Here is a 25633-nt window from a genome sequence, read left to right as displayed (position 1 = left end):
AGAATGGAAAGTTATTTGGAACAACAGAATTTTCAGTTTTGGGTGAACTACTCCCAGTCATCTATGAGGGGGTCATATAAACACCAGGCAGCATGCAGCAATATTCTATTACTGTCATGAGAATTGGCCGATGTTACACCTGCAGTTAGACCACACTACAACCATACTCACCGGTAGCATGGCGTGCTGTATAGCATTGCCCTACAGAGGACAGACAGAGACAAATTTTAGGTCAAAATGTCAAGTTTATGACGCCCCCAGGGTTAAAACGTGAGGTCGTACAACCACGCTCTTCTTATGCTCTCCCATGTCAACTTGGCTGAAACTTTTACAACTGACACTGAAAGTGCCTCTGAGTGTCACAGATGGTTTTTGGTTGGGCTGGGAAAAGCTAAGCGAGCAAGCATGACTGATGGGACTGTGGCTTTAGAGTCATTTTCAGAGTTTTTGGCTATAAACTAATAATATTATGTGACATGTTACTTGACTTGATGTTAAGAGGACAGGATTCCTGACTTCCACACACATTAATAAACTCAAGCAGAATAGCCAGTTCTTGACCTCTACTAAAAAAAAAAAGGGTTGTGAACTGTGGGACGCATGAGGTTATAAGAATGGGGCTGAGAGAAACTGTATGAATTATGTTCACATGCAGAGCTGGAATGTGCAAACACAATAATATAAGTTCAATATCTGGAAGAATATGAGATTGTTTGACTGTGCACGTGTGGTTTGGTGTTTTTTGTGTGTATGAGTGCAGATGGTGTAAGTGAGACATTCAGCCTGACCGTAACCTGACCTGGTGTCATACAAACATTGCCCCCTTTTGGTGAAGTCCAGCCAACAATATGAGGGCTGTTTTCCATTGGGCTGAACAGGGCCATACTTCTCTTGTAGTGTGAGCTAAGTGAAAGGGCACTGAGGAATTTAAGAGATTACAGGATTGAGGGGAGGCTCAGGAAGCAGTGTTACTGCCACCAGCCCTGGATCACAGACATTTAAAGCAGTCATGTAGACACAGGAAGGTGTTTGGTTGAGGCCCATAGGAGGGAAAATTCTGAAATGCTTTGCTTATCAGAAATCTCACAGGTCAGGGGTCAAGGCCAGGCTGTGCCAGGGCCATAGACTTCCATAACCAGAGCAGCAACCAAGGCCATGCCACTGGATCTCTTTAACTCCATGTCAGCTGAGCCGTAGAGGCTTGGAAGCCCAGATCTCTCCAATCCTCTTACTGCTATGACCCTGCTTAGCTTTCCCTCAAAAGTTCAAGTGCACTGCAAGCATAATCTCCTTTAAAGCAATGGATTCGATAGACACAAGCCATTTGGAAGATCACTGAGTATTACTAACAATGCTACAGTCTTTTATAAACAGATGAATAGCCAATTGCGGAGACCATAGGCTCAGTCAGAGCATGTTGGGCACATGAAATTATGTTTTTGCAAATGTTTATTCATAAATACTTACAGGCAGGTGTGTGAAAACTGCAAAGGTGCTGCAGAGGAAAGCGATGAGGTCACTCAGGTAATCGCTGGCCTGCCCGCCTCCCTGCGCTGCCGTCCAATCATAATCAGCCAGCTGCAGAAACTGATCAATCTTTTGATTCAGGTTAGTGTAAATCTCCTCTTCAGTGGCATGCCTTGCATCCTATATGGACAGAGAGAGAAGCAAAGAATGGCAAAGAAAAAAACATGTTTCCTAATCAGATATAAGGTGATAAATCATGACCGCAACAAGATATTTAGTGGGTTGCTTTGTTTCTATTTTTGACTTTTTGAGATGGATAGTCCTGCCCACAGCAATCTCACTGGTCCAAAATTCCACTCTGCTAACTTATACACTGATGAGCCAAAACAGCGCCGACCCGCCGAGGCATGGACTCTACAAGACCCCTGAAGATGTCCTGTGGTATCTGGCACTAAGACAGTAGCAGCAGATCCTTCAAGTCCTGTAAGTTGCGAGGTGGAGCCACCGTGGATCGAACTTGTTGATCCAGCACATCCCACAGATGCTCAATCGGACTGAGATCTGGGGAATTTGGTGGCCAGGGCAACATCTTGAACTCTTCATCATGTTCCTCAAACCATTCCTTCCATGTGTGCAGTGTGGCAGGACGCATTATCGTGCTGAAAGAGGCTACTGCCATCAGGGAATACCATTGCCATGAAGGGGTGTACCTGGTCTGCAACAATGTTTAGGTAGGTGGCACGTGTCAAATTGATGTCCACATGAATGGCTGGACCCAGGGTTTCCCAGCAGAACATTGCCCCGAGCATCACACTCCCTCTACTGGCTTGTCGTCTTCCCACAGTTCATCCTTGTGCCATCACTTCCCCAGGTAAATGGCACACACGCACATGGCCATCCACATGATATAAAGAAGACGGGACTCAATGGACCAGGCGACCTTCTTCCACTACTCCAAGGTCCAGTTCCGATGCTCACGTGCCCATTGTTGGCACTTTCGATGGTGGACAGGGGTCATCATAGGCACTCTGAATGGTCTGCAGCTACACAGCCCCATATGCAGCAGGGTGCGATGCACTGTGAGTTGCGACACATTCCTCCCGTAACCATCATTACAATTTTCTGTGGCTTGTGCCACAGTAGACCTTCTGTTGGTTCAGACAAGATGGAATAGCCTTCGTTGCCCTCGCACATCGATGAGTCTTGGGTGCCCAACAACCTCTCGCTGGTTTGTGGTTTGTCCCTCCTCAGACCAGTGTCGGTAGGTACTCACCACGGCTGACCGGAAGCACCCCGCAAGCCTTGCCGTTTCAGAGATGCTCTGACCCAGTCGTCTGGCTATAACAATTTGGCCCTTGTCAAAGTCGCCTTTACTCCTGCATTCAACACGTTGACTATGAGAACTGATTGTTTGCTTACCATCTAATCTACCCAGACCTTGACATATGGCTTGTTAGATGATCAACGTTATTCGCTTCACCTGTGAGTGGTCATAATTTTTGGGCTCATCGGTGTATACTAAACATCAAGTATGTTCTGATATGTTGTGATTTTGTCGCTTTTTGGCAGCATTTATCAGTGAAGACAGAAAAATTAATTGTACCAAGTACCAACTAAATGCAGTGCAACAAGCTTCAAGCATCATGTAGAACAGAAAACAGGTCACATTAAACACAATATACAGTATATTTTAGTGAGCTGATAATGATACAGTGCATACTGATTAGAGGTCTGCAACCTGACCCGGGCCCGGTGGGACCCGAGAACCCTACGGGTTTCGGGCCGGGTTCGGTCAGTTTTTCAAGTAGGACTTCAGGTTCGGGTTAGTAATTCATGAAAAAATAAACAGGCTTACCAAACTTGTTTCATGCATGCACTCTCACACACAGAAAGGCGCGAACGGACAAGTTAGGGGCCGTTCACACTGAATGTGTTTTTGCGCACGTCTGTTCTGTTTTCCCATCGTTTAAACATGCTGAATGACTTTGACTGTTGCACCGTGTCTCGCTTTTTCATCAGCGTCTCGCGCAGGACCGGCATATTTTAAACACCATGTCAAGTTAAAAAGAACTTCAAATTGTCAAAAATGCATGTCGAGACAACTGCGCTCTGTTTCATTCTTTGCGCTGCGTCTAGCACAGGTGTCACAAAGATTCAACATTCTAAACAAGTTCAGGCTACACAGAGGGGACTGTTGCACTGTTTCATATTATTCCAGATTGTTTTGCACCAAGCAAAGTTTCAGCACATAAAGGGTTAGGCAATGCTTTTTTCCTTCTGCTCAAGTGTGAGGGGCTGCTGTGCCTTGTTAAAACTGTGTAAGTTTACCGTTTCAATATTGTTACGAATGTTGCCTATATGCTTACGTAAAATATAGCCAATTGCAACAGTACTTGCTAGGAGAAGAAATTCTAAAGATAGTGAGCGATTTTGGGTTCGGGTTGAGTTCATGCTTCAAATCTGACTGTATCGTTCGTGCCGGGTAGGGGTTGGGTTCGGGTTTCATTTTAAGGTCTGTGCAGACCTCTAATACTGATTATAATGTAAACGATCAAATGGTAGGAATGATGCCACTGGCTACAGTTTCGTACCTTGAAGGTGGAGGTTCCGTAGAGTTTGGTGGCATTAATGGTGTCAGGAGGCACATTGGTTATGTTGGAGATGAACTCCTCCAGGTAGTGACAGGACTGCTCCAGATGAGTGGTGTTTATGATGATTTGAACCAACTTTGGGAACCAAATGTAATTAAATCAATACAAATCACATGTCAAAATCAGTTTTAAATTATCAGTGTAATCCTGGACCAACATCATTTGATATTTCTGGAACCAATCACCTACCTAGAGTTAGAGCCATGTTGAGGGTCTTTAAAACATGCCTGTCTACCAACCATTGCCCTTAGAATTTCACGGTAGAGTTAAGGGCATTTTTATCTGTCTGTACTGTTTTTTTAATTTAATTAATTTTAATTAATTATGTTCAAAGGATGTCTTTTCACTTGGTGAATGCTGTTTTCTCAGGGACTTCTGCAGAAACGCTGCGTTTTGTCGAGTTAAAAAGAACTTCAACTTTTAAAAACGTGTCTCAAGAAACCTGCATTCTCTTTTATTCGTTGCACTGCGTCTAGTTTTTTTTTTTAAGCGCAACAACATGTGTTGTCTTTTCTCTCTTGCCATTCAGAAAATGGATAGGTAGTACACCCATCACAGAAAAAAGCAGTGCATTGGGGAAAAGTTTCAGGAGGTATGAATAAAAACAGCCGGCAAATGCACCAAGTGGGAGCAATTCCAAAGAGGAAAGGGTACGGAGAGGACATAAAGGGTAAGTTTAAAGGGACAGAATGTGTCTGTATGTGGGAAGCAGACTTGGAGCTGGTCCAGGTTCAGTAAGTTGGTCTATGGTGCAGAGTTCAAGGTCCACAGGCAGGGCAGGGCTGTCAGCAGCGAGCCACTGAGGCGCATTGGTGCTAATTGAGCCCAGACTTTCAGCTTGGAGCCTTTCTTCCCTCCTTCTTTCCAGCTATGGTGCACCATGAAGAGAGGGAAGCCCGGCGCAAAGCCAGGGTCACACTTCCGCACCTCTGCCAGATCCAGTGCAGGAGGAAAGAGCCTGATATCTGATCTACTGTATGTGTGTGTGTAAAGGTAGCAGTGAGACTAAGCTTTGCTATATAGCAAACTAACTGAAACAACAATAAAGCCTTTTCTTTTTTACAATTCTACACTAAGCCTTTTTTCACCTCTCATTTTCTCTCTCTCATCAGCAGCATCCATCTAAACTACAAACATCTGGAGTTGAGGGGTTATAAACAGGCCTGCCTATAAGCGTTGAGCCCCCATCTCGACATCAGTAGAGTGAAGAACAGAGTAAACACACTTGAGTGAGAAACACATGCAGCCAGTGAAGAAGGTGCTGCAGTTTTAATGGGGTCTGTTAAAGAGGTGTGGAGAGTCCGTTTCCCAGTTAAGAGAAGGAATGGCACTAAGAGACAAATGACAGTGTATTAACACACTGTCATACTTGAGTGCTGAGATCAGACTATTCTAGAAAGTTTTTTAAATGCATCTAGCAAACGAATATCAGACAGCTCTGACAGAGGTCTCTCCATTGAGGCTAAATTGACACTGAGGCAGCAAAAGGCATCTGTAAGATACAAAAACACATAGTAAAAAAAACAAAAAAAAAACAAAGATCCTCACCTCAGCCAGTCCTACGTTCTTCTTCTTGATGGCGTACTGTAGGCAGTGGCTAAGTGTTCGAGTGAGCAGCAGATTTGTAGACTTGCGGATCATATCATCAATTTCTGTGGAGCTGAACATGAGAATTTATCCTATTAGAAATTCCATAATAAATACATATATTTGTCCATGATGAAATTTCATAAACAGGAAAGGGTTGAAGGAACCAATGGGCTCAAAAAACAATTTTGTTTGAACAATAATCTAAATATTGGGAGGATATGTCACCACAATGTCTAAGGTTGCTATGGCCTTTCCATAATGTATAAAACACACTTGCACTGTTCCTTATTTTTTATCTTTATTTTTTGTACCTGAAATGTTTTTTGTTAAATCCCTGCAAGAAGTGAGACATGTGCCACCATTGTGTCCTTGAGCACGGCACTTAAACCCTGTTTGCTCCAAAGTGACTGTCCCTCTGTTAAAGGCAACAATATCCAGCTGCAGCTGCAGCTCCACAGTACCAGAAGTTACAAGCAGAAGCTGCAGTCTCTGGGCTGAAGTTGTGGCAGAGCTAAAGTCTTACGTCTCCACAGTAGGTTTCCAGTGCAGCTAGCAGTCGAGAACGGGTGTTTACATGGCAGAAGTTATCTGTTTGTTTGTGAAGTTGCTTGCTCACTAACAGCTTGGATATGTTTTCTGTTAATGTTTTGGATGCTTATATTTGTTGCCATGCTTCAGTGAACTCAATATTCCCCAGGTTTACTGTTCAGATTGGCGAAGTGTTAAGACAGGATTGCAGGTAAAACTGTAACAAGTTTACAAATATTGATGAGCCTGGAGTATTTCTTTCTTTTAAAATACCCTAGACATAATTCAGAACGACCATTCATTACCCCAGTCACAGCAATACACACACTTTTGCAGAGATAGCATGTTTAACCCTGTAAAGCCTGACATATGGAAGAATTGTCAGAAAATTCAAACTATAAAAATAAATAGTAAAAAAAAAATAATAATTTTGCACTTTTATTTTTTATTATTTTTTTTTATGTATCATATTTGATACATTAGGCTTTAAAGGTCAATATCCTCCTGAGGACCAGCAATTAATTTTTGTGTAGGACATTTGTTAAGTTTTTCTTAGCCCATACATGCTACAGTGTTAACTCTTGGGGTATTTATCAGAGGACTCCCTGGGCTTTTCAGAGATACCAAATGTTTGAGAGTTTAGCTATGACAAGTTCCTCTCCTTGGTCTATAAATATGGATTGAAATGTATCACAGTTCAATTCAGCACATCAAATACAAAATGAATAAAATATTATTTTTTCAATAAACAGTTTTTATCATATGCATTTTATGCACCAAATACTACATTGACATTTAAAAAAGGGAAATTGTAAAACTTTTTTTCACTGGGTCTCAGGAACTTATGGTAAGATGACATCATAATAGCTTCTAATGTAAAATAATGAGATCTTTATAATGACAGAGCAGGCTGCATATATGAATATACACAGAAATATTAGTTCACACTAATTATATCTTATAAAAAGTATATGTCAGAATTTTCAAAGCTTTGTTTTTTGTTTGTTTTTTTGTGGTAGGCATGAATGGAATGTAATGGTGATTGAGATATATACTTCAAAAGCCTGTTGTATCATATTTAATACATGGTTTTCAAAGGGGGTTTTTCAATAAAATAATATACACAATTTTAACCAATCACAAGTCGCTTATATTCAGCAAATACTCATTTTGAAATATCAGTAACAATATAATCATTACTGTCACTTTTACTTTATTAAAATAATCTGTAATTTATCCCAACATAAGTCACTTTTCCACAAGTCCACCGGCATTTTAAATATATCGATATAAACATTGAAACCAATTTTTTTCACATATAACCACAGATGGTGCCATAAACATGAGAAACTTACATACCATAGATTGTTTGGCTGGTCAGCTTGAACAAAGAGTGAAACAGGATCCATCAAACATTGTGTATCATATTTGATACACACGGCGTAATAGGGTTAAATTATATTGAAGATAAATAGTTCCCCATTAATGTAGGCTCATCTCAAGTTGTAAGTACCGATTTATATTCATTTCACAGTATTTTACTAATATAGACATGCACTTGTTTAGCCTGCTATTTAAATGTAGATGGGGTTGTAGACCATATCTCCATTAGGTCTTTACCGCCAAAAAAACTACACTTTTAAGAAGAAATTACTTGGTCTGTTGTAATTGTTGTTATCACTGCATATTATTTACCATTTAGTTAAGTATATTGCATCCCCAACATTATTTAATCCTAATTCTTTGTGTTTTTACTTTAACAATTTTAGTGTTGCCTGCTATTTTACAAATGTTTACTTGCATTGTACGATGAGGCTGAAAAAGTTTATAAAAAAAAAATATTCCATTAAACTCATATCTGCCATATCACGTCTCAACACTTAAATGTAGGCTATTTGTATGGGTACAACCTACTCAGAGATTGCCTTTTAAAATGAATATGTTGTGGATGAAACACTTAAATAATCGTGTTACAAGATGTACAAAAGTGTTAATGATAAGCAAAGCACACACTTAGTAAAATGTGTTTTATATTGCAATCTAATGAAATACTAACGTGAAAAAAGCATGTCATAGCTCCGCCCTCACTACCACCTGGAACTGCTTGTGCTGCGAGACTGCTGCTGAATATATACAATTCCTTCTCATATCCCAGCTCAATATGCAGAGTGAACTATACGTAAGCCATCTGTAGGTTGATTTCACCTAAAGGAGTAAAACTGTGGCTCTGTTTGTTTGACTGAATCGTCAAGCCCATCACAGCAACATTGTCTCGCCAATGGTGTGAGTTTGCTCTGGGACTATCTGCTTGTACAACTAAGGAAAACGGGGTAGTTTTCTGGAATCTGTTTGAAAACAGTGATTATTTCTGCGATTACGTTTGGTGATGCTAGTGACGCAAAAATGACACACTTCAGCTTTAAGTTCATGGTGCCATACTATGCCAACATCACATTAAGGTCATGAAAATAAATTCCATCTGCCCTGGTTGTGTGGTAATAAATAAAGATTCACATTTTGATGGGGGCCTGGATAGCTCAGTGGTAAAATACGCTGGCTACCACCCCTGGAGTTCGCTAGTTAGCTAGTTCGAATCCCAGGGTGTGCTGAGTGACTCCAGCCAGGTCTCCTAAGCAACCAAATTGGCCCGGTTGCTAGGGAGGGTAGAGTCACATGGGGTAACCTCCTCGTGGTCGCTATAATGTGGTTTGTTCTCGGTGGGGCGCATGGTGAATTGAGTGCGGATGCCGCGGTGGATGGCGTGAAGCCTCCACACGCGCTATGTCTCCGTGGCCACGCGCTCAACAAGCCACGTGATAAGATGCGCGGGTTGACTGTCTCAGACGTGGAGGCAACTGGGATTCGTCCTCCGCCACCCAGACTGAGGCGAATCACTATGCGACCACCAGGACTTAGAGCACATTGGGAATTGGGCATTCCAAATTGGGAGAAAAAGGGGAAAAATCCCCCCCCCCCCCAAAAAAAGAAGGAAAAAAAAAGAAAAAAAGATTCACATTTTGAATTCTAGGCCTGGTTTATGGTACATGCAGTTTGTGCTACTGGTCTTGTTTGAACTCCAATGGGTAAGCAGCGCTCAATGTGACTGAATTTCTTTCAGATCCAACATATGGAGAGCAGAATCGCAAACAAGATGTTTTTGTGGGCCAGATTTACATAAGCAACTTTCTGAAGCACAGAGTGTCCTGTGTGCTCTAATCTTAGGCTTATTACCCCACCTCCTCTGAGAGACAAACAGCACAAAGTGAAACCAAAAAAAAAAAAAAAAAAGAGACAGACAGCAAGATGGACACAAGCACACTATGGGTGGGATTTTACACAACTCATCAGGGCCCAATAACCCTCTCTGGGTTTCATGTTCCAAAAATCAGAGAACAACCACAAACAAATACACCATTTAAATCAACATGAGGGAAAAGGGAGGTATCACTTTTCTTTGCTCTTCTCTTCTCTCTTATTGAAGAAAGATGGGGAGCAAAAGGGGGCTCATTTTGTCGGCCAGAGGTCCCGTGCTCATTAGAACGACTGCAGCTGAATCTTCCCATATCGGTTCAGAAATATTTAAAAAGAGGGTAAAAAGAAAGGGACAATAAGTCTCAAACGTCTCAGTTAATGTGAGCCAAGGCCCAGGGTGCAATAGCTTTCCCCCTCGATCTGGGCAACAAACGCATTCCTCGCAAATGACTAAATAGTCTCTTATTGTGTTGAGAACAGCAGACGAGGAATTTGAAAAACGTTCCTCTCCTTAGTGTGTGTGGGAGAGGACTTGGCAAGAGTATAGCCAAACGGAGCAGGAGTTTAGGACAAATAATTGTACTATTCAATCAGTCCAGGTCAAAAAGTTTGAAGTACATGAGACATTGAAGACCAATGTATTTGCACCAACATTCCAACTTCAAACTCATGATAGGTTTTTTTATAATATTTTTAGCTTGAAATAATTATGTTTTTTGTGAACTCAAACAATGAATTTCCCAATTATAAGGCAACAATATTTGGTCACTGTCATCAGTTTACGAATTATGCAGAATACAGTTACATAACTTTAATCTTGTGATGGAACATTATGGGAATGTTTCCAAGTGTAGCGTTGAAGCTGAACTTGTGAGAAGTTTGAAGTTTGCTGGACATTATGTGGAGGACTCTGAGACATTTCTGATGTCTGGTCTCCAAGCACCTGCACATGGACTTGAGCCCCTTCCCTTCCCCTCTGACCACATCTCATCTCAATATTGGTGGAGGGAGACCTCAAAGACTAATTGCCTCCGGTAGACTAGTCTGGGTAGCATGCAGAGCTGTTCCTTTGCTCCTTTGGTGTGTCAATCATAGGTTTCCATTTCCAATAGCAACATAGATACACTATACACATACCCAGCATCCTGACCCCATCATCTGAGAATTCTGGTCTGAATGCCATCTGGCTGCCTCTTTCCCTCTTACTCAATCACACTTGTGCTAATAAGGGTCAGTTTTTGAAAATATGTCAAATATGTACAGATCTAGCCAGTCTGGCCCTTACTTGACAATGTTCTTAAATTAGCTGTTTATATTGAGGATTGTGGCTGTATCAGGAGTCCTTGGACCCCACACACCAAGGCACGGGCTCCTCTGAGCAAAGCCAAAAGGTTTTTTATTTTATTTTAACTGACACTCGGGTGTGGGGATCGGCAATGTTCCGAAAACCACATAGGACATGATTGGTGGATGTAAGGAGGCAGTGAGTTGCCAAAGTCTTGGTAGAGTTCCCAAAAAAAAAGTGAGACAACTTCCTCTGCTACATCCAGTACTTAGCCAGCATACATACTGTATTATATATACTTAAAGCTACATACAAAACACACAAAGTTCAAAATGGCTCCTTCTTGGGCACCATTTCCAAAGTGGTTATGAGCCGTTTGTTTTTGGGTTACTTTCAACAAATACACTACAAAATAGGGCTTGAAACTTTTAGAACTCAGATTTTTGCTATTTTCATTAAATAACATTAAATAATAACAAAACTTAAGGGCCTATTTTAAGAGTGCTAGCGCTAAGCGCAGTACATTGCTTTAAGTCATAATCACAAAGTCAGTGGGCATGGCCATGAAGTTTTGGTAAGTTTGTGCAAGCATGAGCTAAGTCAAGGTGCAAATGGGTTTGGTGAAATGGCCCACACAACATGCAAATTTGCTGGGTCAAGTGTAATTTAATTCTGAGGTTCTTCTCCTGTTATTCCACTGTCTGTGTCCTGTTATATAGTCCATTCCCTCAAGCACCAGCGATATAAACAAAGAGTGCACATTCATAAGAAGTTGGTAGTGTAATTAACTATATGCAATAAATTAAAAGAATAGAAATAAGGGGGGCATGGGTAGCTCAGCAAGGATTGACACTGACGACCACCCCTGGAGTCGCGAGTTCGAATCCACGGCGTGCTGAGTGACTCCAGCCAGGTCTACATGGGGTAACCTCCTCGTGGTCACTATAATGTGTGGTTCTCACTCTCGGTGGGGCGTGTGGTGACTTGTGCGTGGATGCCGTGGAGAATAGCATGAAGCCTCCACACGCACTACATCTCCGTGGTAACACGCTCAACAAGCCACGTGATAAGATGCGCGGATTGACGGTCTCAGAAGCAGAGGCAACTCTTCGTCCTCTGCCACCACGAGGATTTAGAGCACATTGGGAATTGGGCACTCAAAATTGGGAGTGCCCAATTAAAAAAAAAAAAATAAAATAGAAATATGGACTTACATTCTTTTGTGCATTAAGTGCATCCTTAAAGAATGCCAGGCATATTTCTATGACAGTGACACGCTCCTTTTAAACGCATAGAAAATGTGATTCTTGTCAGAATTTGGATGTATGCTCCTTTAAAATTATAGAGAATGTAAGTATTATTAATCATTTTCATCTATTGACACACAAATCATGGCTAGTATTAACAGTGATTGTATTGGCATGCATTTCACTTCTACTGGTAGATTTAGAAAAAAATAATGGAACCATGAAGAAATTAAACGAAAAATATATCTGAATTCAAAATACACTTCAAAAACAAAATTATAATCGAAATAAAGTGGTAAAAAAAAATCATACCAAATCCGAACATTTTACTCTCTCCAACTTCTTCCACCGGGCCCTTTTGCAGTGAATTAATAACTCTATGACAATGGGAGGAAAAATACCAACATAAATTAGATCATAAATACAATTGAAAATATAAACATAATGATAATAATTTAAAAATAATCCATAACCTTTAGAAGGTTTAACACAATCTCATAATTATTTTTTTCTTAAAATGGCTATGATTGTCAGGGACTTAATTTTATGTTCCACTATATTTTAAAGGTGGACTAAGTCATTTTAATCCAATACACTTTTAGTCAAGTTCCACGAATATCTCTTCACGGTCCACTAGCTGTCCGTTCTATGCGCGCTGAAAAAAAAACTAGTGTTTGTACACTGTAAATGGGAAAGTGGATTGGACCGATCCACACAACACTACTGTGCGTGCATGAATTTGGGGGGGCGGAGCTTCTGAAGGAGCACTGAAGGGAGGGGTGTGTTTTGTTTGTCTTTCTCAGGAATCGCTAACTCCATCTGTAAGAGTTTGGACATGAAATTTATTACCAACTGCTCGTGAAATCTCCAAACTGCAAATGCAGGAACTGAATTTGGAATTTGCGCTGAGATAAGATGTGATATTGAAACATCTTTGCGCAATGACCAATTTCTTAGGAAAATAGCAAATTGCTTTGCGCCACTTCATTTACATACAATACACCCACAGTTTGTGCGCCTACACCTGCAGTAGCACAAATACACCCACCCATGCCCAGTTGCTCACGAAAATTGGATAAGACGTTGTGCACGGTAGTAGTGCGTAGCGCTGCGCTTTGCGCACTCATGATAGAGACCACAATAAATACAATTTATTTGAAAAAATCCAAGTTGCAAGTAGCCAAAATTACTCTCAAAATCACTTACTGAGCCTGCAAGTTTAGGACCAAATGATGGTTTGTAGTTATTTCCCACAAATTAAATAAAAATATTAGATTTTTTTTCCCTCTTACAATAACTTTGGTAACAAGGTTGAATGGTTGACTAAGAGTCAACACTAAAAAAAAATTGTGGGTAAAACAAAATTCTTTTTTTTTTTTAAATAATAATAATTAAAAATATTTATGTCTTTCTGCAATATAGAAAGGGTCAAAATGATGTTACTTGAACATTAATTTAATTATCAATTTAACAGATTACATAAAAATAATGACACTGTTGCATGATAGTAATAAAATAAAACAACAATAAGAGAATAGTTTACATAATAGATAGCAGTAACACTTTACAATAAGGTTCCATTTGTTAACAATAGTTAATATTTTGGGTATCATGAACTAACAATTAATAACATATTTTTTACGGAATGTATTAATCTTTGTTAATGTTAGTTAAGAAAAATACAACTGTTAGTTCATAGTGCATTAACTAATATTACATATACAACTTTTGATTTTAATGCTGTAAAAGTATTGTTCATTGTCAGTTCATGTTACTAATGTTAACAAATGGAACCTTATTATAAAGTGTTACCTAGATAGCTTCTAACAGAAATCTTATAACAGAAAATGGAATTTGTGCATTTATTGCTATAAACATTTTTTTTAAAAAGTGGTCACCAATTAGTGGTCCACCTATTCATAGAAAATGCCTTTTTACTAAATACAGATTATGTTTTCTGTATTTTCTTTCCATCTAAACCAAGCCATTACCCTGCATGACAAAAGCAGCTACTCTTTCTGCAGCAGGGCTGTTCAGTTCAACATTCCGCAGCACACGACAGCTTGCACGCAGAAAAAGGGACCAACAGAAACTGATGCAATCCATATAAATGAGAGATGTTAGTCTGTATGCCCTCAAAAGTTGCTTGATTTCTTGAAGACGAGTTAGAATCACAGTAGTAACAGTTGTAGAAGTGGTAGTAGTAGTAGTACACTGCAGTAGTACAGTAAATGATTAACATATATATATATATATATATATATATATATATATATATATATAATTTAAAAATAGTAAGTAAGCATACAGTCTAGAGGTATTGAGCATGCATACACTGTCAGCCAGGAAAACAGTAACGTTAAAATGTTATTGCTCAATTAAAGTAATTTTGCAGTGACTGCAGAATGTACCTCCAAAGACAATACTTTTTTTAGCACAGGTAGTCCTTGCATGACAAATCATTCACTTGAAATTAAGCCAAACTGCAAAGAACCATGTTCATCCAAGTCTTTTCTTCTGTTATTAGGAGCATTATCTATCTGTCCACTCTACAGACGATAGTGTTAAGTGTGTCTGGTCGTCTAGACAGTGTCTGAGACACAAGTAATCAGTAATGATGATGATAATGTAGAAGTAATTTGGTATGATTAAGGTTACTAATTTTCTGTCCTGAAACATGTTCCCTCATGTCCTTAATGAACCCGTTTACAGCAACACACACTCAAAAACTACACAAACTAGGATGCCAGGCTGACAGATCCGCTTCTAATGTAATCAGACCTGACGAAGCGCTCAAAGAGCCAGAGACAGGCAACATCACACGATCACGAGTGGGTGGGTGGGGTCGTCTTAGCACGCAGTTTAATCAGGAGGAGGCCGCACCTTCCCCCTAACAGAAATGCCAACGATAGTTCTACGGAGAAAGACCTTTAGCCTTGACCTTGTGACCTACTATTCCATTTAGGAAAAGGGGTGAGATATCAAATTGCAACTCAACGTGACTGAGAACAGGATTAGGGGTGTAGAAGAGTAATGGTTAGGGATGTGGGCTGATAATGCAAGGCTGAGGATTCAATCCTATGCAGAGGGGAACCAAGATCTGAATCAATATACCACTCTTTTACCATTATGCACAAGGCATTTAACTTCAGGCTGTTCCAGGGAATTGTTCCTGCTATTACTGTATTTTAAGGTGCATTGGGAAAAAGTATCAGTTAATAATCATCCAAGACTATTACAAAGAGAAGATGTTCAGAATGGAATACTAGCCTACTAACTGCATAGTATATACTGTAAACTGCATACTTTTTTTAAAACAGAATGTGAAAAAGTATGCATTATGCAACGATAAACATTTTGAACAGTAGTAAGCTGCACAGTTGTCACATGACCTCACCACAATGCCTGTTTACTTCAGCTTGCGAAATCATCTTAAAAAATTAAAATTAAAACTCCCTGAAATTTTCAGGTTTTCCATGACTGTGGGAACCCTGTCTATACTGCAGAAATAGTAAGGTTAGTATGATAGTATGCTTTTCTGAACATAGCTATTCCACACAGACTTAATGGCATAACTGACTCTCAAAAACAATAAGGTTAAACAAGTCTTTAACTTATAAAACACATCAATTAATGGGAAAGTCAACTGTGCTGTTTACACAAGTGTTTGTTTTCCACAAGTGTGAAGCAAACTGCTCTTCTGAGAAATATCATAAAGGGAGATCATACCAAAGCACCACTTCATAGGGCCGTTTATTCTGTCCAACAGTCTGCAGACTGGGAATTCAGGGTATGCCACACTAAACAGTTAGGAGCATCTGGCAACCTCATCAGTAATTCTTAGAACTCATAAACTGACCAGAGATCAGTCAACACACAGAGAAATTCCTTAAAATAACACCCACTAGCAAAAAGCATGCAATTACTTAGGAAAACACACAGAAATTGATTGGTGCCGATGAAACTTCCTCTCTGAAGTTCAGCAGCAACTCAAGGGGATAGAGTAAGACAATGGGGCGGGTTTAGTGATTTAAAAACTGAAAAATGAAAGGTAAAAAAAGAAGTTTAAAAATAGACATCTAGACTGCCATTCGGGCAGCATTATTTGCTGATGAGAACATCTGGACATCAAGACTATGTATGCAGGTGTAAAACAGTCAAATCAGTGTGCACTCTTACCTAAGGTGCAAGTCCTCTGAGTATTTCAGACAGGCATAGATGAATTCTTTGAGATGCGAGTATACTTTAGGCACAAATTCAGAAAATGGCAGCTTCTTCGGGAAGGACATCTGTTAAAAGGAATTACAGCAAATTCACTGGGTACTAATCACGGGGTTCATTAGCTCAAACAATTCTGCACAAACTAAGAGGAGGACACAAGGGCAGCCTAATGGACCTTAATCAGGGTAGATGGCATGTTTAATTTGATGTGAATCAAAATAAGGCTGTGAGGGATTCAAATCCAGTTCACTCAATGGTTTGAACTGTCTTAATGTTCTAGGTCATATCTACTTTTCACAACATGTTTTTTTTACATATATTTTCAATATTTTGTACACTGAAAGTTCGACATCAAGGTACACAACAGCACAACCTGTTGAAGCGACTACTTCTATCCCTCACAAACTCTCATTTGCCTGAAATATGTGTGACGAGCACCCTGACTAAGGTCTATAGCTTGAAAAAAAACAACAAAAAAAACAGCTGTAAGCAACACCAAACTAGGTATCCTCCTTTGATTACCATAGCAGTATTGGGCAGCAGTTCTTGTTGACGTCAATGGGAGAAATCAGATGGCTTAGTTGATGCACCTCAGTGGATGCACATGTTAGTAATCAACTTCTTGGACAGCAGGAGATAATTCTGCCTTTGTGGGGACTGGAGAATGTTTAACTGAGGGAATCTGTGAGAAATTCTTAGAGATAAAAGCTTTCTTATGTGCCTAATACTCACCTTGTCGAGTTCTGGATCCTGGAAGGGGAATTGGCCTGTGATTCGCTGGTACTCCTCTGGAGATGCCACAGGGATGGGGCTGTAGTTGTCCTGATCCAAAATTTGCCTAATCAACAGAACAAATGACCACAATGTCACTGTTGTTTAATGAGAAAAGAACTGATTGAAAAGAACTGACAGATGAAGAGGTCAATAAACCCAGGGGTAACAGCGTTATATTTAAATATAAAAAATCTAAAGTCAAAGACTCCAGAGACTCTTTACTTCAGAGTCATGTATCTCTGACAGGGATCAAGAGAGACTGAAACAAGGATACGCCAACCTTTCCATCTCATCTACACTCGTGATTCAGTCCAACAAGTCGTAACTATTCCCCTCCAAGGGGATTTAAAAAAATAAATCCCAACAGCAAACTGACATTTTGCCATTTTAAAGTTGCATTAAATGCTTTTTAAAGGGAATCCCAACACAATAAAAAAGAAAATGTTTGTCCTTTAAGAAATATGATTTAGTCACATGGGGGTAAATTGATCAGTGCTTTTAGATGGTTTGGCCTGATTAGGTTTCCCTGTCCTTCAACTGTTCATACAGCCAACCACAACCTCAAGAACTATGAATCACAGGGTAGTTTCAATTTCAAGCATCTTCGTGAAATACTGTTTTGATATGACTCAAAAAAAAAAAAAGAACAAAAAAAAAAAAAGAGTGTTTCCAGCGCAAAGTTCTTATATTTATATTGGTTACCAAGTACTGATTTGTTCTATAGAACAAATGTAATCTCATTTTATTTGAAAACTCCTTACATTTTAGCATAAACCTAATACTTTCAGTATAGATTTCTCAAGGGTCATAAGCAGGCCCAGACAGAGTTTGCAGACTTTTTTCCACATTTTCTGCTCTGATTTTGTGGCAAAATATGAATTCTGTGGAATGGATTTAAATAGAGTATTACACTTTTATTGGTAGCTCAAAGCATTACAAAAATATCCAAAATATTTAATAAATGAAAACGAAAGGGGCAGAGGATGTGTAGACATTTGTGGATGAAGGGTTTTCCAATTCTGGAGAAATCTGCTGAGCATTCTGCAGAGCTCTGTGTATGCAGATTCTGCGTGGGCCTGGTCATTAGGTGACAAACAAGTCATCATTATTCTAATTTGAGTATCTTATTACTCATCTGACAAACTGAGGGACAGAAATTAAGAAAACCGAGAGAAAGAAAATGAAATAGAAGCGAGAGAGAAAGACAGCCAGACAGAAAGCACCTGAAGGACTGATTCCACTTTTTCAACAGGATCTCCCCGTATTGATCCCTCATCTCCAGCAGCATGTCAAACAGCTGGTTAACTGGAAAACCATAACCCTGCAAAGAGTGAAAGAGAGAGAGAGAGATTGGAAGGAGGATGATAACAAATCTCAGTAGAACACAGAAGAAACTGTCTTTATATATCTATCACAATGTCTTTCTTGGAATAAAGCTAAAAAGACTCCATCTCTGAGGTCTGAACGAACAGTTCTTGCTATCATTCATATGAATGAGAACATAATAGCGGTCATAATGGCCAGGCACTATCCCAACTCACCTGTAGTGTGTCTGCAAAGAGCACTATGAGGTTCTTCAGATCCAGAATCAGGTCTGGGTCAGTGCAATAAGACTACAGAGAGATGAGAGCAAGCGAGCCATTAGAACAAAACCAGAGAATGTAGATTTACTGGTAAAAACACTAGAAAGAAGTAAATGTTTTACGTAACATTTATCTAACCGAGGCTGTCAACTGAAAATAATTTTTCAATTAGTTCTCAAATAAGTCTTGGAGACCAACAACTGAGCCAAAAATTTCCCCAGGTTTTCCAGGCTCTATCAAGAGTATTTAACTATTACTAAGAAATGGACGGTATCCTGCTAGTGACCTGTCTTTGTCAGTGCATGTAGAGTGTATGGAGTGCAGACATACTGAATGGGTGCGCAAGGCTGCAATGGTCTTAGACAGGGCCAGCTCCCACCACTCCTCCACATAAGCCCTGTTTACCAGACCCTGTGTGGTGTGCAAGACGTGATCCTCCACTACAAAGAAACTACAGGACATACAAGAAAATGCAGGGACGTATCAAAGAATGAGCGAAAGACTGTGACAGAGAGACAGTGAGTACATGACAGTTTAAAAACACAGTCACTAATATGCCAATGAGCTTTTCCAGCAAAACAGGCAGCCCAGCAGTATTCCCAAAGAAATCTCAGACATCCCATTGTGAGAGTGCTCTGATCCATTCTTGTACCACTTAGGATGTTTGCAAAAGCCTCTATTCCAGACACCGGCCTTCACAATATTCCCATACAGACACTCAAAATAACACCCATCTGCCACTCTACATCCCCAAAAACATAAATTGTAAGGCTCAGATGGTTTTTAAGCAGCACTGGGATGGAGAATCAGGAAGGGCCAGAGAAAGGGGAGAGTTTAGGTAAAGGGAAGGTCTGAGCCAGAAAAGGATTCGGCTGTTTTAATTCTCTCCTCTATTAAAATGGATGTCATAAGCATGTATAATTGATTTTCAGTTAATTTTGCCATTTAAAATAAAATGCATGCTGCACTTACCCGACTATTTGATTGAAGTAGCGCCTGTAGCCCTCTAATGTTTCATGCTGGAGATCACACAAGGGAACGAGAGTTTATGAACATCAGTCAATTGAGCAGTCTACTATTACAGGTCTTTTGTGTTTTCAGAAATTTTTCATTAAACTATCACCAACATCTGATAGATTTACACCTAAAACATTTCACAAATTCTTTTTTAAATTTGCTTCAGAATAAAATATTATTTCAAAGAATGTTAGCCCTTCTCAAAGTCATATTACTGGTCAAATGCATGTCAAAAGCAAATATACACCACTGGTCAAAAGTTTTGAAACACATTCTTTATTATAATAAATATTAAATTATCAATCATCAAAACTATGGAATAACATGAATGGAACTATGGGAATTATGTTGTGACTAAACAAAATCCAAAATAAATCAAAACTGTGTTATATTTTAGCATCTTCAAATTATTCACCCTCTGCCTAGAATTTGCAGACATGTACTCTTGACATTTTCTCAACCAACTTCTTGAGGTTTCACCCTGGGATGCTTTTTAAACAGTCTATGTTGGGCACTTATTGGCTGCTTTTCTTTATTATTATTAAGTCATCAATTTCAAAAACGTTTTTTTTTTTTATTACATTTTAGTTTTATAATGAAATAAATTAATATGGTGGCACAATTATATTTTTGTCTACAAAACTAATTTCAAACATTTAAGCATACGCCTTCAGATCAAACGATTTTTAAGATCATGAGAAACATTTCAGTCAAGTGTTGCAAAAGTTTTGACCAGTAGTGTACATTGTTTGTTTAAACATACAATAAAACTCAGAAAATTACTTCAACGCTTTAACATATAATTTGAGCATTTTGTAATAAACATTAAGATTAATTGCACAGCATTTATAAAACACAAATTGGAATAAATTTCGAAACATGTAAAATTCAGCTTTACTGTAAGGAAAGCTCAAGTGTTGAACTGTGGAGCTATATATTAATTGGAACAACGATTCCATATCCTTTTACAATCGTTGAAAGCAAAAGAAAACTATATATGAACAACTCTAAACTAGAGGCAGTGTATGTCCCCATAAGAATTTTTAGGGCCTGAATGCTCAATTAACAACACTAGGATCATTTCTTTTGCTGTATGGTGTATAATTCAGTTCTTTCTTAAAGCACTGCTTTCTCAAGCATAAACTTAAAGGTTGGTGAAATCCAAGGTATAGGATATCAGAGCGTGACTACTGTTTGCATTTTCCATATCCCTTTTTTATTTTTAACTAGCAGCACCTAAGAAACATGAAGAAAAAAAAACAAAAAACAAAATCTAGAGCAAATAGTTTTCCTAGAAATTGATGGCAAAATTGATTCAAGTTGTGAAATTTTAAATAATGACAAGCTACAGAAAGTCCGATTATTTTAATCAAATTGTTTATGTTTCCAGGAGTGTTGGTTATTTATACTTTTGAGACGTTACAGACATTCCATCAGAAATTAGCATACATAATTCTGATTCAAAGTAATGGCCAGCATCATCCAATCACTGCCAACCATGTTATAATAAAATTATATATTATACATTCTGAATCTGTTTCAATTACCATTTTCCCATGTCTGCCAAACATGTTGAGTGGTACAAACATCATCTGAAGCCTGAAACTGAACTTTTGGTTGGATTTTATGAGTGAATGCACTTAGCTGCATAGGAAAGCTATAGGATGCTCCCTTGCTCCTTATTTAGAGAATGACCTCCATTGTGCTGTCTGTCTGCACTGGTCTCAGAACAGTTCAAAAAGCAACTTATTTCCATCCTAACTCTATAAAAAGCCTCTGTTAGCAACAATTTGTTACATTTTTGGATGAATCCCTTGATTCTCAATGTGATAATGCACAGTAAATATAGGATTTCAAAAAAATGCACTAAAGTACATATTGGTGCACATTGTGCTTAACAACATGGAGTTTCACATTTAAAAAATGGCATATCGGATGAAACTAGAGACTGATCTTTTGATTCAAACAGGGTTCAATTTAAAAACATAATTATGTTTCTTACTAGATGTAGTTTTGTTGGCATTTCTCCTAAAGACTAACTCCATTGTGATTGGCGCCATGTTGTTTTGTCACATGACTCCGTATGTCAAAAGTTTAACCCTTTACTGACAGCTCAGAGTCTTCTGAACTGAGATCAGTTGGTTTAAATGAATGTAAATTATGCAATGCATATAGCGAAGGCAAAATACAATGTCCACGCCTGTGTACACGGGGTCAGCTGCATTTTGTTAAGTGACATATACATGTGTGGAACTTGTTGTGTAAAGCCCTTGGCTTCCCTTAAAGCTCTTAAGGGTTTATTTAAGATGATGTTAGTGATCTGGGGTGGTCCAGTGAGGATAAGAGGGAGGGTACAGAGACTCACAGACAGACAGACAGACAGACAGACAGACATATGCTTAGGCAATGTGAGGGCATACCATGTTAGAGTGAGGTTGCAGCACTAGTCGGGCCTGTTTCCGCCGCTGCTTCCTGTAGTAGTTCTCAAACGTGTCCCGGGAGCCCTGGGTAAAGCAGATACACATTCTGAAAATTAGGCTGTTACTATGGCGAGTTAAAGTCAATCAAGACTTGCAATGTAGAAGTGAAAGCTTAACATGGCCTGAGAGAAGCAGTTCTTCTCTCTCTCCAGTTGACACAGAAAAATGGATTCCCGCTTGTAGATTCCAAGCCAAACTTAAAATAATAGCATATCAGTTACTCTCCTCATCTTATAGCACAACTCAGACCACAGTGCAGGGTAACCTCGTGGCCTAAAAACAAAGGTGCTCATTCAGCGCTTAAATACTTGATCCTTTTCCCAAAGTGCAGTTCCCGTCCACCTCTGAGCTTACAGACTGTTATCAAAGTCTATGAGGGCATGACAGCAACACATACACATATGTCTCCATTAGGACAGAGTAAAGAAAACAACATAGTGACAGACAGAGAGATGGAGGATAGAGACAGAGCGAAAGAAAACAGTGCCAGCACGGTAGGGCTAATCGGTACTTCCGGTCAGTGCATCTGAATTAATCTAGCCAGAGCAGGACTACCGTGCCTCCTCTTACTTAAAGATAATAAACCAGTGATGAATACACCATAGTGAACTGCTCTGCCATTTACTGCCTTTACAGGCAACGGCAACTCCACAACGCACACAAATAGAGCTCCTCTTGTAAAGCTCATGGGACTCAACCCACTACTGATTCCAAAAGAGTTTGACATTGCTAAGCTAACAACTCTAGTAAGCATAAAACATACCACACAAATATTGGGTAAAATAAAATACTAATTAATCAATACTTTTCTCTATTGAATCAATATTTCTCTTGCCTCGTTAGAACTCTTTGAAGGATACATCTGATGCGGTCTTAGATTTTTGTTAAAAAACACCAGAGAGGCACCAATGTATCGGCCAAACATTGGCATCGGCTAAAAAAAAAAAATCATCTTCACTATCGAATATTGGCCAATTGTATAAAAAAATTTTTTAAAAAAAAAGACAATAATCAGGGCTGATTATTTCCTGTCAAACAAAATGGGGGCTAAAAAATACATCAGACAATTAGCCTACTACTCCTGCTGTGTGTGAAAGAAAATGTCTCTTGTGTGGAATTACTTGAATTGGGTGACAATAACAGAAGAGTTGCCATTTTTTTCTGATTAACATTTTTTATTGATTCATACAGTTGACAAAGAAAAGCAAAACATATTCACAGAATCAAAATTCAACCCCCACTATTACCCCTCCCCCTCCCAATCCCCAACCCCACCCTGACCCTCAACAAACATCCCTGTGTTCACACATGAATATACACACACACAAAAAAAGTATAATATAATAAATCACACACATTTAAAACTATACTTCTCTCTACACTGCCCCTCCCCGAGAGCCCTCCAAAAATGTCAAATAGCTACCCCATTTTCCATCAAACGAATCCAAGTTCCCCAGCCTTCTAGATGACACTTCCTCGAAAGCCGCCACCCTCCCCATCTCCGTGCGCCACTCTTGAAATGAGGCCGCTCCAGCCAACATCCATCCCCTTAAGACAATCTGCTGCCGATCATAACACTGGTTAGGACCCAATTTTTTATGTGTTTATCCCCTACGTTGATGACGCCCCATCGCCTAAAATACAGAGTGTGGGGCTAAATGAAATCTGAGTGCCTAATACGTCACACATAAAACTCTGAACCTTCAACCAAAATTCTTGGATCTTAACACACCACAAAAAAACATGGGTTGTGTCTTCATCTTCTGATTGGCATCGCCAGCAGGTGGGTATGTCTTTAAGACCAAGCCTATACAATTTAGAGGGGGTCCAATAGAATTGATGTATAATCTTGAATTGCATAAGGTACACCCTTGCATCTCTAGATGCAGACTTAATGTTTTTTAGAATCCTAGCCCACACTCCCTCCTCTAATACCAAGTTTAAATCTTTCTCCCATAATTTCTTGATAGAAGTTAAATCTCCATCTCCCAGACACTGAATTAGCAGGGAGTAATACACTGATGTCTCATGACCTTTTCCAAAAGCATTAATCACCTCTCCCATAGTATCTGCCACTTTAGGGGGGTGTATGCTACTCCCAAAAATAGTACAGGGCAGGTGGCACAGCTGTAAATACCTAAAGAACTGAGATCTGGGAATCCCAAAAGGTTGAACCAAATTTTCAAAGGATCTCCAAACTCCACTCTCATATAAGTCAGCAAGTGTACCAACCTCCCTCACAATCCTTTCTGACCAGCAGAAAGGGGACTTATTAATACATAATTTTGGGTTCAGCCATATGCTTGAGGCAACATTTAAATAAATGTCCAAATTAAACACTCTGGACACTTTGGTCCATACCGAATGCAAATGCGAGATAATGGGGTGTAACTTCACTTCTCCGATTAGTTTGATAGAAAGGCTTTGTAATGGTGAAATAGGGGCAAGAAAGTCCTGTTCAATACAAAACCAGGGAGGGGCTCTCTCAGGTGAAAGCAACCAGTGAGCCAAATGTCTGAGACCGAATGCATAATATAACAAAGAGCTTGAAATAAGAGAGGGGGACATCTATAGAGAGAGACTGTGGCAGGTAGTTGAATTTTGGGATACAATTCATTTTAATAACATTAACCTTCCTAATCATAGATAAATGTTTGACCTTTTTATTAAAGGGTCAAAATTAACTAACTAAATCACACAAATTTGCTGGGAATAAAACACCCAAACACTTAATACCCTGTTTGGGCCACTGGAAGGTGCCCGGCTGAAAAGCCGTTACCGGGCAGTACGCTGTCAGAGCCAAAGCTTCGGATTTAGACCAATTAAGTCTGTATCCCGAGAACTTGGAAAAGGAATGAATAATTCTGTGGAGGCAAGGCATAAATCTAGTAGGGTCAGAGACAAATAATAAAATATCATCTGAGTGAAGCAAAAGCTTTTTGGCATCAAGTGAGATGGCAGCGAACAGAGTCTGATCATTCGCCACTGACAACATATTGACGAAACGCCTAATGTTATCAGAAGAGCTACGGCCCTGAATAAACGCCACCTGATAAGAGATCTTAACTTTACTTAAACGGTTAGCCAATACTTTTGACAATATTTTAACATCTAGCTGGATCAGGGAAATTGGACGGTAACTCATACACTAGCTTGGTATCTTTGTCCTTTTTAAGAATCAGACTGATCCAGGCTTGTGTCATGGTTGGCAGAAGCTTTCCATTCTTTAATGATTCTGTATAAACTTCCAGCAAAAGTGGAGCCAATTCTGTAGCATAAGGTCTAAAAAACTCAGCAGCAAAGCCATCTGGCCCAGGAGCCTTGCCTGTAGGCAAGGCCTTAATTACCTCGCCAAGCTCCTTCAAGGTTATCTCAGAATCAAGCGAATTGTTTTGCTCAGCTGTCAGTTTAGGAAGTTCTAATGGTTCCACTAAGATTCTAATATCCTCATCAGTAGACGAAGATGTGGAACTATAGAGATCAAGATATAATTCTTTAAAAGCATTATTAATATCAATGGCCGAGGTAAATATTTCAC

The 25633-nt window shown here is 39.3% G+C and overlaps 1 protein-coding gene across 9 annotated transcripts in view; it reads right to left on the bottom strand.

Annotated features, from left to right (window-relative positions):
• The window catches only part of LOC127414759 (exocyst complex component 6B-like), a 187583-nt gene that overhangs the window by 58332 nt on the left and 103618 nt on the right, over nucleotides 1-25633 (bottom strand). For 7 of the 9 annotated variants that reach the window (XR_007892852.1, XR_007892851.1, XM_051653053.1 and 4 more), the window contains exons 9-19: nucleotides 22036-22119; nucleotides 19571-19617; nucleotides 18929-19049; nucleotides 18557-18628; nucleotides 18239-18336; nucleotides 16974-17079; nucleotides 16200-16309; nucleotides 5667-5778; nucleotides 4059-4193; nucleotides 1468-1647; nucleotides 172-201 (exon numbers count right to left, since the gene is read on the bottom strand). Coding sequence is in view for 7 of the 9 variants with exons in the window: in XM_051653053.1 (XP_051509013.1) it covers nucleotides 172-201; nucleotides 1468-1647; nucleotides 4059-4193; nucleotides 5667-5778; nucleotides 16200-16309; nucleotides 16974-17079; nucleotides 18239-18336; nucleotides 18557-18628; nucleotides 18929-19049; nucleotides 19571-19617; nucleotides 22036-22119 (1095 nt within the window). In the remaining 2 variants the exon portion in view is untranslated. The remainder of the gene's footprint in view (nucleotides 1-171; nucleotides 202-1467; nucleotides 1648-4058; nucleotides 4194-5666; nucleotides 5779-16199; nucleotides 16310-16973; nucleotides 17080-18238; nucleotides 18337-18556; nucleotides 18629-18928; nucleotides 19050-19570; nucleotides 19618-22035; nucleotides 22120-25633) is intronic. The other 2 variants (XM_051653084.1, XM_051653031.1) reach the window with 1 other exon arrangement.

Source organism: Myxocyprinus asiaticus, chromosome 2 (assembly GCF_019703515.2).
Source record: "Myxocyprinus asiaticus isolate MX2 ecotype Aquarium Trade chromosome 2, UBuf_Myxa_2, whole genome shotgun sequence".
NCBI classification, from domain to species: domain Eukaryota; kingdom Metazoa; phylum Chordata; class Actinopteri; order Cypriniformes; family Catostomidae; genus Myxocyprinus; species Myxocyprinus asiaticus.
This window is presented reverse-complemented; position numbering and strand designations above follow the sequence as displayed.